This window comes from Bipolaris maydis, assembly GCF_028858645.1.
Source record: "Bipolaris maydis strain C4 unplaced genomic scaffold PSV08scaffold_5, whole genome shotgun sequence".
In the NCBI taxonomy this organism is placed as follows: Eukaryota; Fungi; Ascomycota; class Dothideomycetes; order Pleosporales; family Pleosporaceae; genus Bipolaris; species Bipolaris maydis.
The window spans coordinates 1,126,901-1,138,677 of record NW_027093861.1 but is presented as its reverse complement, the minus strand read 5'-3'; the positions used below and the strand labels follow the sequence as shown (position 1 = coordinate 1,138,677).

At 52.5% G+C, this 11,777-nt stretch overlaps 4 protein-coding genes across 4 annotated transcripts; 2 read left to right on the top strand and 2 right to left on the bottom strand.

The window, feature by feature from the left end:
* Window positions 1–1,442: 1,442 nt before the first annotated feature.
* On the top strand, window positions 1,443–2,811 carry PSV08DRAFT_350230 (glycoside hydrolase; the record flags this gene model as incomplete). Its single annotated transcript, XM_014226708.1, has 4 exons — window positions 1,443–1,696; window positions 1,761–1,933; window positions 1,997–2,224; window positions 2,294–2,811. The coding sequence occupies 4 exons, from the start codon at window positions 1,443–1,445 to the stop codon at window positions 2,809–2,811; spliced, it is 1,173 nt and encodes a 390-aa protein (XP_014082183.1).
* A 1,649-nt stretch (window positions 2,812–4,460) lies between these two features.
* On the bottom strand, window positions 4,461–6,667 carry PSV08DRAFT_36853 (uncharacterized protein). The gene is made up of 2 exons (XM_066093142.1): window positions 6,212–6,667; window positions 4,461–6,084 (listed from the first exon to the last, which is right to left on the bottom strand). Exons 1-2 carry the CDS (start codon window positions 6,596–6,598, stop codon window positions 4,489–4,491), a joined length of 1,983 nt encoding a protein of 660 aa, XP_065949330.1. The 5' UTR covers window positions 6,599–6,667; the 3' UTR covers window positions 4,461–4,488.
* Window positions 6,668–7,680: 1,013 nt separating this feature from the next.
* PSV08DRAFT_220763 (Sodium/hydrogen exchanger family-domain-containing protein) lies at window positions 7,681–10,327 on the top strand (the record flags this gene model as incomplete). Its single annotated transcript, XM_014226710.1, has 6 exons — window positions 7,681–7,723; window positions 7,796–7,825; window positions 7,888–8,037; window positions 8,273–8,406; window positions 8,460–8,982; window positions 9,031–10,327. The coding sequence occupies 6 exons, from the start codon at window positions 7,681–7,683 to the stop codon at window positions 10,110–10,112; spliced, it is 1,962 nt and encodes a 653-aa protein (XP_014082185.1). The 3' UTR covers window positions 10,113–10,327.
* A 208-nt stretch (window positions 10,328–10,535) lies between these two features.
* Window positions 10,536–11,767, bottom strand: PSV08DRAFT_36843 (transport protein particle component). Its single transcript, XM_014226711.2, has 2 exons — window positions 11,144–11,767; window positions 10,536–10,949 (listed from the first exon to the last, which is right to left on the bottom strand). Exons 1-2 carry the CDS (start codon window positions 11,521–11,523, stop codon window positions 10,544–10,546), a joined length of 786 nt encoding a protein of 261 aa, XP_014082186.1. The 5' UTR covers window positions 11,524–11,767; the 3' UTR covers window positions 10,536–10,543.
* Window positions 11,768–11,777: the final 10 nt, after the last annotated feature.

Here is an 11,777-nt window from a genome sequence, read left to right as displayed (position 1 = left end):
GACCGAGGCTCCTGTGGTTGGTTGCGACACTATGCAGCGCGTCCCAGTCTACCTATGATACAAACACCGCAACATATACGACGGCACCCCAGTAATAGTAGCAAATTGTTTTCCAGTCCAAGTCACTTTGAGGGAGATGCTTCATTTCCCCACTGACTATCCGCAGCCCTCCAGATCCTCACTGCCCTTCGCATAGGGAAATGCTGAACCATGACGTGGTAGACAAGTTAAAACCAATCTGGTAACACCAAGGGCTAGCCGTTCGTTTGCTCCAGACTACGACGCCCTCCCGTTCGTTCGTGGACTTGACTTCTCGTTGCACATGGCACTCACCCTTGCATGGAACAACTGCCATGGTCCACCTTCCAGAAGTTTGTACATTATGCCGTGTGTCAGGATAAATGAATTCTCAGCAGTGTCCAAGATCTACCTTCATCAAATTGGGTAGTCATGTGCGCGGCAGAATGTTTCGAGAAGGCGGTTCAGCCAAAACATCCCGGGCCGAATACATGCGCTTGATTCAAGTACGCCAAACAACGCGCTCATTCTTTCAACACCTGATACATCTATGCCATGGGGCCATATAGCTTCAACACGCGGTATGCAGGCCCATCACTGCTGCGTCATCCGGCGGCTCGGAGTCGTGTACCGCACAGTGCAAGTACAAATTTACATGTGCTCACAAATGAGGGTAACTACACAATGTCCCGGTGCTTCAGTTTGTAGTGATCAAGCCACGATTGTGGAATGGTAGACGTGGTCTATTGAGGCCATCTCGTTGCTTGATATACTCGAACATCACTACCATTCCCATAGTCGATTCGTGGGGATGTTCATAGATGAGGCTGAGAGATTAACGTCGAGACCGCGGGGTAGAGGCTCGGAAAGCCAACATCCCCGCAGTTCCAAAGTCTCTCGTAAGACATTCATCTATTGACCCTGCTAGTCATATTTGCCAATCAAGAACGCATACACATAGCCAAATTAGGTACCATTGGCGCTTCAAATCCTACTTTTGGGAGGAGGCTTCGAGAAATGTTCCAACGCTGTCTCATCGATGAAATTTGAGATGGCAAGGCACTGTCGCTCCAACAAGGGCCAGCTCATCAGAAGTTATCCAAGTGCCAGATCGCGACACCACTGCAAGAATGGCACTCTTGTCTCCTACTAAAGAGGTACTTTATTACACGTAAACTTGGTTATAGTATCATTCCCCGCATGATATACGTTCATCTAAATCTTATTTCTTGAGGGCTGATCGCTCAAACCTGACAACTGCCCCCTGTCATTCACCCTCGGGCCTGCTTTCCGACGGATGAGTATCCCAATTCTAGGCTGCTAATACGTGAGTTGTATAAGAAGGAGGCTCGTCACTCGAATGTTTCCGCATCCAAACTACCATACGCTCTCTTGCATTCGCACGTTCTCTTACAGCCACTACCATGAAAGGTCTTCTCTCCGCAACCGTGGCTTCGGCCATCTCTGGCGCTCTTGCATTTCCTTCTCCTGTTGAGCGCCGCCAGTCGGCAGTATGCTCTTCTCCCGTCACGCTATCTGGAAACCCGTTTGCCAATCGCACCCTCGCCGTCAATAGTTTCTATGCTTCCGAGGTCAAAGCAGCCGTTACCAAAATCACTGATTCGTCACTTGCAGCAAAAGCGGCCAAGGTCGCTGATATTGGAAGCTTTTTCTGGATGTAAGGCCTTCATAGCTCGGGCTGTATGGCTTTCTAGTGAAGAGGATACTGACGTGCAATTCAGTGACACCCGTGACAAGATCAAGATGCTTGACGACATCATCAAGGACACTCCATGCAACCAGATTCGCGGACTCATCATTTATGATCTGCCTGGTCGCGACTGTGCTGCCAAAGCGTCCAACGGTGAACTTGCCGTTGGCGAAATCGACATTTACAAGTCGCAATACATTGATCGTGAGTACAGACTATGACTATGTTTTATGTAGATCTAACCACTAACCCGGAACTCCATCACAGCCATTGTTGCAATCATCAAGAAATACTCAAACATCGCCTTCGCTCTGATCATTGAGCCCGACTCTCTGCCCAACTTGGTCACCAACATCAACTTGGCAACTTGCCAGGCCTCTGCTTCCGGATACCGTGAGGGAGTTGCGTATGCGCTTAAGCAGCTGAACCTCCCCAATGTAAACATGTACATTGATGCCGGTCACGGAGGCTGGCTCGGCTGGGACGCCAATCTCAGTACGTACTCTCCTTTAACCCTCCATGAAATCATATAGGGAGAGGGAAAAAAAAGCTAATTATAAGCAGAGCCGGGTGCGCAGGAGCTTGCAACGGTCTATAAGAACGCCGGCAGCCCCAAGGCAGTCCGCGGTATCTCGACCAACGTTGCCGGCTGGAACTCGCTTGACCAGGTGCCTGGGGAGTTTGCCAATTCCCCCGACGGCCAATACAATAAGGCACAAAACGAGCAGAAGTACGTTGCGCTGATCTCGCCCGAACTTGTCGCCGCAGGCATGCCCGGTCAGGCCATTGTCGACACAGGCCGCAACGGTGTCACTGGTCTCCGCAAGGAGTGGGGTGACTGGTGCAATGTCATCGGTGCTGGATTCGGTCGTCGCCCTACAACTGACACGGGATCTCCACTTATCGATGCCTGTGTCTGGGGCAAGCCTGGCGGCGAGAGCGACGGTACCAGCGACTCCTCCGCGAAGCGCTATGATTCCTTCTGTGGCAAGGACGATGCCTTCAAGCCCAGCCCCGAGGCTGGAGCCTGGAACCAGGCCTACTTTGAGGCACTTGTCAAGAACGCCAACCCGCCTCTATAGAGCAATGGCGTGCTTATTGAGCACTTTTGGCTCTATGGGGAGCGATAGAGCAAGGGTGTAAGGACAACTTTCTTTGTACATAGATAGTTTGTAAGGAAACGGGAGGGTTTAAGGCGAGATACATTTATTTTCAGAGCAAAGCAACAATAGAAGAATGTCTCTCGTTTTTTTTTGAAATTGCCATCAAGAAACAATCGTCATAAATAACTAGTCACAGCCTTTCTAATCACTCTCCCTTAGACACTTTCCTATTCCTACTTAGAGTATGCACTAGATCCCAATTTCCCTTCTCCTCAAGATCTACGCATTCATGTTCCTCCCTTCTTTTTTCCTTCTTCCCTCTCATATAGCCCATCACACATGCATTACAAGAAGCAAGAAGGATAACAATTTACCCTAGCTAGGAAAATTCTGGGGAAGAAGAAAAAAAATATGTCATCCTAGTCATTTACCAGCCCCCCCCCCCCCCCTCCAAAAAAAAACTTCTCAATTTTATGCACAATACCACATCAAGTTCGTACCTCAGACTATCATGTTAAAAGAAATACTCGTTGAAGTCTCTCTAGTTTTTACCAAGAGCACTCCGTGACTTTATCAATTTACCTTTTCGTACTTGCACGTGCTGAATATCTCCATTCTTTTCCAACATACAGGGATTCCTCCACCTTTCTTTTTTTTTTAAAAAAAAAATCCAGAATACTGCAATGCCTTTGAGTTCCCACCTGAAACAAAGAGAGAGAGAGAGAGAGAGAAACAAAGATAGAGGACGACAAGAAAAGTGTTTCTTTAAGGAATGCGAATCTTTGGAAAACCTCGCTTAGTTTTCAAATTCCTAGGGGTGTTGAGAAAAGCAACTGATTATCATGCTTCCAGATGCTAGATTCTCCATCAGAAAGACGATTGATCGATTGATTTATTTCATTTATCATTTGTTTCTGCTTTTTCTTTTGGAGAGAAAGAGAGAGAGAAAAAAGCAGTGTTGTGATTACAAAATGAACGATGAACATCCAGGGCTTGGTTAAATAACATATGATAATATACATAGAAGGGGTTACACTTATCTAGTTCCATTGAAAACGCCAAAAGCTACGATTCAAAAGCAAAAAGGGGGTCCTAGATCTCCTACTGATCATCTGGAAAAAAGAGCGTATGTGTGTGGTAATAATTTTCCCTATCCATTAAAGAAAACGCCACACTATCCGCGCCGAATCCCAGGAGAAAAAAAAACCCAAATCCATCCGTCCGCATGTATATGGATGTATGTGTATAACCCTTCCCAAAAACTCCGCTCATGCCGTCTCATAAAGCCGTTAAAAAAGGTGTGTGGTGTCTCCTCAAGACGCCGGGTAAAAGAAAAGGAATGGAAGGGAGGAACGCCTTCGCTCAAAATCCACAGGGAGTATCACAGTCTAATTCAAGTGGGGGGAGGGAACCAGAGTCTAATAAAAACCAGACTTTTGGAACCAGAACAATCCAAAGAGGGGAGGGGGGGTGGTCAATGCGTATACCGGATAGCGGCAGGGCTGGTTAATACCGTTGGAATAGTTCCCAACTCTTGCCTCGTCTTCTGCTGTTGTCTAAACTTGTCAAAGTGTCTCCATCTAGAGAATTTTGCCGGCTAAGAGACTGGACCAACTCATGTCTAAGATGAGCCAAAGAATACTCATCGGAGTCGTCCTAGGACATCCGCCTCCTCCTGAAAGGTTCTTCGGTTTCAACGTCTTCTTTCTCTTCATTGACTTGGAGCGTCAGCCACGCAGCGGCTAGAGCGCAGATGCCCCCAAAGCGCAGCACCCAGGCTACACTGGTGTCACCAGCTGTGCCTCTGGGCTTCTGTAGGATTCTGAACAAGACAGCGCTGATCAATGTGGCAATAACTTGCGGTGCTGCGATTGCGACATTGTGGATTCCAAGCACAACACCAGCCGAATCCGCACCTGAACCTTCATCTTCGCCCTCTGCAATAAGTTGGGCTTCACGGTCACGAGGCTTGATGATGCCACGGCGAATGGCGTCTCGCTTTGAGATTTCGGAAGAGATGATGGCAAACGGCGCCCAGTTTGTGATGCACCAAGGAATGCCAATAGCGCCGACAAGAACTGTAGCACCCCAGGTACTGCGAACAAAAAAGGTCAGGGCCATTAGCACGGCGAACAGAATGTGCGATATGAGCCATGCGCGACGAAGGGTCAGCGATTTGATCTGCAGCACATCCATTGAATTGGAGAGTTTGTCCGCAAAAGACTTCGAAGATCCTTTGGGCTGGTGGTTAAGTGCAAAGTAGCTAGAGCCGTTCATGGAATGCGGGGTGGATGGCGTCATGGGGGTCGCGGGAGTAACGGGGCGCTCGGGCTCTGGGGCTTGGAATGTTGGCGGAATGACAAATGGCAAAATAACAGAGGAGATGAATGTAGTGATGGCGAAAATCAACAAAGCTCTTGTGCCAATTCTGGTTCCGTCTTCAAGGATACTGTCGATCTGGCGATCTGGGAGATGTGGGTCCTCCTCGAAAAATGGGTCGGCGTAGATCTCGCCAACGTAGGTGGTGATGTAGAAGAGAAAAGGAAACCATCCGATCCAAGCGAAGAACTGCACCATGCAGACCTTCTTGATCTGAGGAGGCAGTTTCCTGACTGAGCGTGCAAGGCCCTTGAAAAAAGCAACGACACCATCTTGTTGGTTGGCGGGAGCGGTATCGAACTGTGGGTCACGTTCGGCGCATGCGGAGCAACTGACGCCGACAGTGAGAGCCATGACAAAGGACGCAATGGCGCAAAGGACCTTGAACTGGGTGTTGCCGAGCCATGGGAGATAGTCTGGCAAGTTGATGTAGCCAGCGAGATAGCCCAAGATGTTGCCAATACCCGCCGACCTCATCAACCATGCGTTGGCAGATTCTTGCTGGTGCGTGGGCGCAACATCGACAATGTATGCGCGCACACCAGCTTGGATGACGTTGATGGCAAAATCCAGCACATACACGAAGAGGACAGCGAAAAGCATGATACTTGTCTTGACAAAGGTGGATTCTGGGTCTGCGCCAAAGATGCCCAAGAAACCGCCCATGATCTCTTTGGCCCAAGCGAGGACCATGAGAGACAAGATGGTCGCGGCGGCGCCGCCGACAATGAAGGGTCTCCGCTTTCCCCATCGCAGACGGCAATTGTCGCTCTTGAGACCGACGTAGGGCTGGACGAGTACACCCGAGAGAGGACCGGCGATCCAGACAAGGGCAAGCATTGACTTGCTCAGACCCAACGACAGAAGATAGGGCTGTAGACAACGTTAGCCGCAGACTCGCCACCGCGGAAACACAAGCAGCAGGACGCCGATCTGGACGCAGGGTCCGTAGCGTGCCAGTGAAATTTTTTTTGAAGAGGCAGGTGGAAAAAGCACTTACCGAGCCGTTTGAAGTTTCTACAGACCAACCAATTTGCAAGCCGAGGCCGCAGAAGGTGAGCAGGAAGAGGAACCAACTCGACTTTGTCTCCTCGACCTGGGACTCACCCAACCAGCTGTCGTCTTCGCTGTTGGGCGACATGGCCTCCTTAAGGAGCGGGTCGACTTCTGAAGACATGCGGGGCGGATGGTCTTGTTGGTGGATGAATTCAATCTCAGCGTCTCCGTCGGTGTCGGGGCGGCCGCCCAGGGGAGATTCGCGGGCAAAAGAGACGAGCTTGGGTCGTGGTTTGGGACGAGGGGAGGAAGTGTCGAGTCTAGATAGAGGCGGGGAAAGGGGACCTGGGGCAGAGTCATCTCGGCCACGAGACGGAGGCGTCGAAGACATGATGTGGCAGTGGGCGTGGGGACAACACGCGATCGGGTTGCTGTGCAGGCGGCGACGTGGTCAGGCCTGGAGAGAGATTACTGTAGTGGTCAGGGTCGGCGAGCGTGTGATTGGCAGGCGTGCTGCCAGGGTCGGTTGGCAGCGGGCGGCGCGCAGCGGGCAGCAGTGCTGAGGGAGGGTGGAGTGATGTGGTGAGAGACAGGGCTGTTGCAGGCAAAAGTCACGGCGGAGGGGCCAAGATATGCAGCACGGTGAAAGAGAAGCTAGCGGTTCCGCTGGGGCGCACAACGGGCGGCGGCGTGCTCAGCAAGAATAAAGGGCTACGCAAATGACGAGCCGCACTGCAGCTGGAGGCGGCAGTGGCGGGGAGGCGAAGGAGGGCGAGTCGAATCAGCAGGGGAACGTCACCAGGCGCCGAGGGGAGCGGTGTAGGTCATGTGCGCGCGAGTGCATGCGCGTGCAAGTGCGAGGTTGCGAGAGAGAGTGTGTGTGGTGGTTGGGTGTCTTTTGCGCTCAGCAGGGCGATTCAAAGTCGATGTCATGCAGACAGCGTGTGTGCGGGAGGCATGTAGGATGACGTTGGGCCATGGGCGAGCGGTTCCTCAGACCCTGGTCGGCGCGCTAGGCCCGATGCGGCGCTAGGGCGGGAGGGCCGTGTGCCGGGACATGGGACGACGAACAGACACCTGGGCAGCTTTGCTGGGGGCGCAGAGGGCGAGGCAGCAGCCCAGAGAACACATACTTGCTACATACATACATACTTACTGTACATGCACGCACTGCATACACTCCGCATACATCCTACACACACGCACACACGCACACAGACACGTCAGAGTGAATTGGTCACGCCCGCCCTGCCCTGCCCTGCTTAGCCACTCTCACTGCCACGGCTACGGCTACGGCCACTGCCTGTCCACTCGCGCCATCCGCCCTCTGTCATCTGGCGCGCCCGTGGCTCTTCATCCAAGACCCGCGCCCAACACCACCCACCTGTGCCGTCCATCACACGCGCCCTGCCCCCTCGACCCATCCGCGAAGCGACGCGATCCGGCCCATGAAAGCGCCGCCTTGAGCCCAGCATGGCTTCCATAATGGGCTGGTGGGCCGTCGGCCAGCTCCTCAGTATGCGCCCCCAGAAGCCCATGCCATGACACACCATGTCGCCCGCATCACTACTGACCTTGTTTGCTACAGAGCGAGACACGACCGACGCAGACCCCGACGGTCAGTTACCCATGCCCTTCTCCAACCCCCCGCGCCCCAAGCCTGTCTAATGCCCGCACCAGACGAACCCGAGGCCGGCCAAAAGGAAATCTTCACATCGTGGGCCTTGTCCATCCTCATTGTCCTGCTCATCGTCGCCCTCTTCACCAGCTACATCCTGCACACGCGCAAAATACAGGCCGTCCATGAAACCGTCTTGTCCATCTTCGCTGGTACGTTGCCCCACGCCCGCCTCCGTGGCCTCTACTGCTCTTGCGCAATCGTCGTGACAAGCCCCAAGTAGTGCGTATACTGGGTTACAAGCCATCGCCCTGCAAGCTTGGGGCAGAAACTCGATCAGCGATTGATTAGTGGGGTAAATCTGCACATGTTCTGTCCACTGCAATCCCGCCTTGGCTCACATCGTAACCGGAGCGCGCTACCACACGCCCCGCTAACCACTTTCAGGAATGGTCGTTGGGCTCATCCTCCGCCTGACAGCAGTAGCATCCGTGCGGGATGCCGTCAGTTTCGACTACCAGATGTTCTTCAACCTGCTGCTGCCTCCCATCATCCTTTCGGCCGGCTACGAGCTGCACCAAGTGGGTTCTTACATGCACCCCCCTGCTCCTTGCCATGTCCTAACAAATCCTAGGGCAACTTCTTTCGTCATATCGGCACCATCCTTACATTTGCCTTTGCCGGCACCTTCATTTCTGCTCTAGTCCTCGGTCTCATTCTGTTCCTCTGGACCAGGATCCCTCTCGATGGCTTCAAAATCAACTTTGTCGAGGCCATGTCCGTGGGCGCCACTCTCTCAGCCACGGATCCCGTGACTATTCTTGCCATCTTTGATACGTACAAGGTAGAACCCAAGCTGTATACGCTCATCTTTGGCGAGTCCATCTTGAATGATGCTGTTGCTATCGTCTTGTTTGAGACTGCACAAAAGTACAAGGATGGCGCCGAGTCGCTGGGTATACTTAGCCTGTTCGAGGCCTTTGGCATTTTCTTTGGCGTCTTCTTTGGCAGTTTGTTTATTGGTGTCACGGTCGGCATTGCCGTCTCTCTGATGCTCAAGTTCACCTATGTCAGGCGTTTTCCCAAGACGGAGAGTTGTCTGATTATTCTGACTGCGTACCTGACATACTTCATGTCCAACGCTATTCACATGTCGGGTAAGTGTTGCAGAGTTGTTAGTATGTATTGCTGCTAACCAAGTATAGGTATTGTCTCGCTGCTATTCTGCGGCATATGCATGAAACACTATGCTTACCACAACATGTCGAGGCGAACACAGCTCACTACCAAGTTTGTCTTCCAAGTCACGTCGCAGATTTCGGAGAACTTCATCTTCATCTACCTGGGACTCTCGCTCTTTACCGATGATAAGCTTGATTACAAGCCCCTTTTCATTCTCATCACCGTCGCTGGTATCTGCGCGGCTCGATGGTGTGCCGTATTTCCGCTTTCTAGAATCATCAACTCCGTGACCCGGTACCGCCAGCGCCGGCGTGGAGAGGAGCTCGTAGAAGAGATTCCTTGGTCTCATCAGGCCATGATCTACTGGGCAGGTCTGCGTGGTGCTGTCGGTGTTGCGCTCGCTGCTGGCCTCACAGGTAACAACGGCGATACCCTACGAGCAACAGTTCTTGTCGTCGTCGTCTTGACCGTCATCATCTTTGGTGGCACCACCGCCCGCATGTTGGAAATTCTTGGGATCCGTACCGGTATCGTCGAGGAAATTGATAGTGACGACGAATTCGACATCGAAGTCGTCAACGGCGGCACGTATAGCCGCAAGCAAGGCCAGGGCTACGGCCACACCCCGCGCCCCAGCCAGGGCGCCTTCACTCTCAACAACGTCAACAGCCAAGAAGGCTCTTACTCGAGCGGCTCCCGCAGTCGCAGCAGTCCCCGCACCCGTCCTAACGGCGCCACCCGGCGCAACTCCAGCCACGTCCGCGCCCGCGATGGTGCAGACCAGGGTCTCCTCAGCCCCGGAGACAGCGCTTCAAACGACGAAGACGACATTGATCTTGACTTACCCCCGAGCGCCCGCCGTTCCCCAAACCGTTCCTCATCCCCACTTGCAGGCGCTTCTCAGACCGTATCACCGTACCCAACTTCTGGTCATAAACCACCAGAAGGACCGGGCAGAGTTGCTACTGCTACTGGTGCGGTCAAGCAGCTTATCAGTGAAATCAGCCATGATCCTGCAAACGCGTTTAAGCAGATTGATGATGGCTTTTTGAAACCACATTTGTTGCTTGATCCCAAGGGCCCTAGTGGACCGAGTAACGTTTGATTTTTCATTATTTCTTTTTACCTCTATCTTCGGACAAGGGAAAACAGACAGGTACTATGTGCCTTTTTGTCTGGGGGCATTCGTGGCGTCTTGTCTTTTTTTTGGAATCGGAAATGTAAATGGAATAGTATTCATCCCCGTGTCTCAATGGGACTAAATCAGATGAGTGATTTGTTGCTGTATTTTAGTCTTGTACAACATTGCTCGTTGCCTTGCTATCTGTATGCATGTCGCCTGTACAAAGCGAAAGTGACGATAGAACATATGTATTTGCATATCCCCATATGTACACATGTCATGCATTCATCTTCATCTCGCTGTCGTCGTCCCGAAAACGCCTCATAAATGCCGCTAAAAAACACACATATTATAATCAATCAAAAAAAAAAACACCCCCCCTCTCCCCTTCGCCCTTCCTGACCTTACCCCTCTCAACTCTTCGCCCCCACCGTCCGAATCTGAAACGTAGCCCCAGGCAACGCGACACTCTCTGCCGTAACACTGGCCTGAATGCCCAACGCAGCAAGACACCCCCTAATCAGGCCGGCGGGAAAATAAAGAAACGGCTGGACGCGGGCCTGAGAATTGGCCTCCCTCCCCAACGCGGGGTCGCCCGTCTGCGCGACGAGTGCCGCCTGCATGCTCGCATCGTATTTCTTCGTGTCAAACGACATGCGGCCGAGGGGCTTGAAGGTATTATCGGTAAGCACGTAGATGCCGCGGTGATTTGTTTTCAAGTTATCGATTTGCTTGCGGAAGAGGAGGGTCCAGAGGTCTTTGCAGAGGAACTTGATGCAATCGAGGGGGGTGGTGGGGCGGGGTGCGTCGCGGGAGAAACTATAGTTGTATCGCGTCAGCGCTTCCAATATCATTTCTAATCGTTTCAATCAGTCAAGGTTGAAGGTAGTTAGTTTGGGTGGTGGTGGTGGAAAGGAGGCACGCAGAGAAGGGTTACATATGTATGGGGGGTGGGGTTGGGGGAAGGGAAGGAAGAAAGAAAGGAAAAAGGGATGTTTAAGAAAAAGAAATACCGTTCTACAACCCCAAGACCAACTCTGTACCCTAGAGCTTCTAGCCGGTGAAATACGGCTTCTCTGCTCTCTTCCTCGTCTACGGTCCCTGCGACACCGACGTGGCCTCCGCCTTCTGTCCGCGCGGCTACCGTGCTCGCGGCGTCATTGCCAGGGGAGCCAGCCAGCTGTTTGGGTCGCGCGCTAGGTGAGGCTGCGCTGGCAGAAGCGCCGTGGATCCATTCTTCTTCTCGTGCGGCTAGGTCGGCTGTTATGCGGTAGGCCATGGGGACCAGTTCGATGAGGAGGAGGTCTAGGCACGATGTGTTTACCAGCGAGAAGGTGGGGTCGACGTAGGGGGGCGAGGTTTCGCTCGGGACGGAGGGGTTGGCTTGCGCCATGTTTGGGAGGTGTGCTTTTTGTGTGTATATGGGCTTGTTTGCCTGCTAGGCGGGTATCTGGTATATAGACTCGAATGTACGGTGCCGAGGGGCGCGCGCGTTGTTCGATAGTGTTGCTGTAGGGGCTCTGCAGTTGGAATTGGGACAACCCTGGATATTGGATTGTTCTGTGTTGTATTATTCGTCGTAGGAGATCGGTGCTGGAGGATTATCAGGCTGTAGGCGGGGAATCGCAGTCACAAAGCGCAATGCGG

Excerpts from the sequence above, each read along its gene's own strand:
- PSV08DRAFT_36853 (XM_066093142.1), bottom strand. The coding sequence starts at position 6,598 with ATGTCTTCGACGCCTCCGTCTCGTGGCCGAGATGACTCTGCCCCAGGT. Across the intron at positions 6,085-6,211 it reads TAGAAACTTCAAACGGCTCG|CCCTATCTTCTGTCGTTGGG; the intron begins GTAAGTGCTTTT and ends CGTTGTCTACAG.
- PSV08DRAFT_36843 (XM_014226711.2), bottom strand. The coding sequence starts at position 11,523 with ATGGCGCAAGCCAACCCCTCCGTCCCGAGCGAAACCTCGCCCCCCTAC. Across the intron at positions 10,950-11,143 it reads GGTCTTGGGGTTGTAGAACG|TTTCTCCCGCGACGCACCCC; the intron begins GTATTTCTTTTT and ends ATACAACTATAG.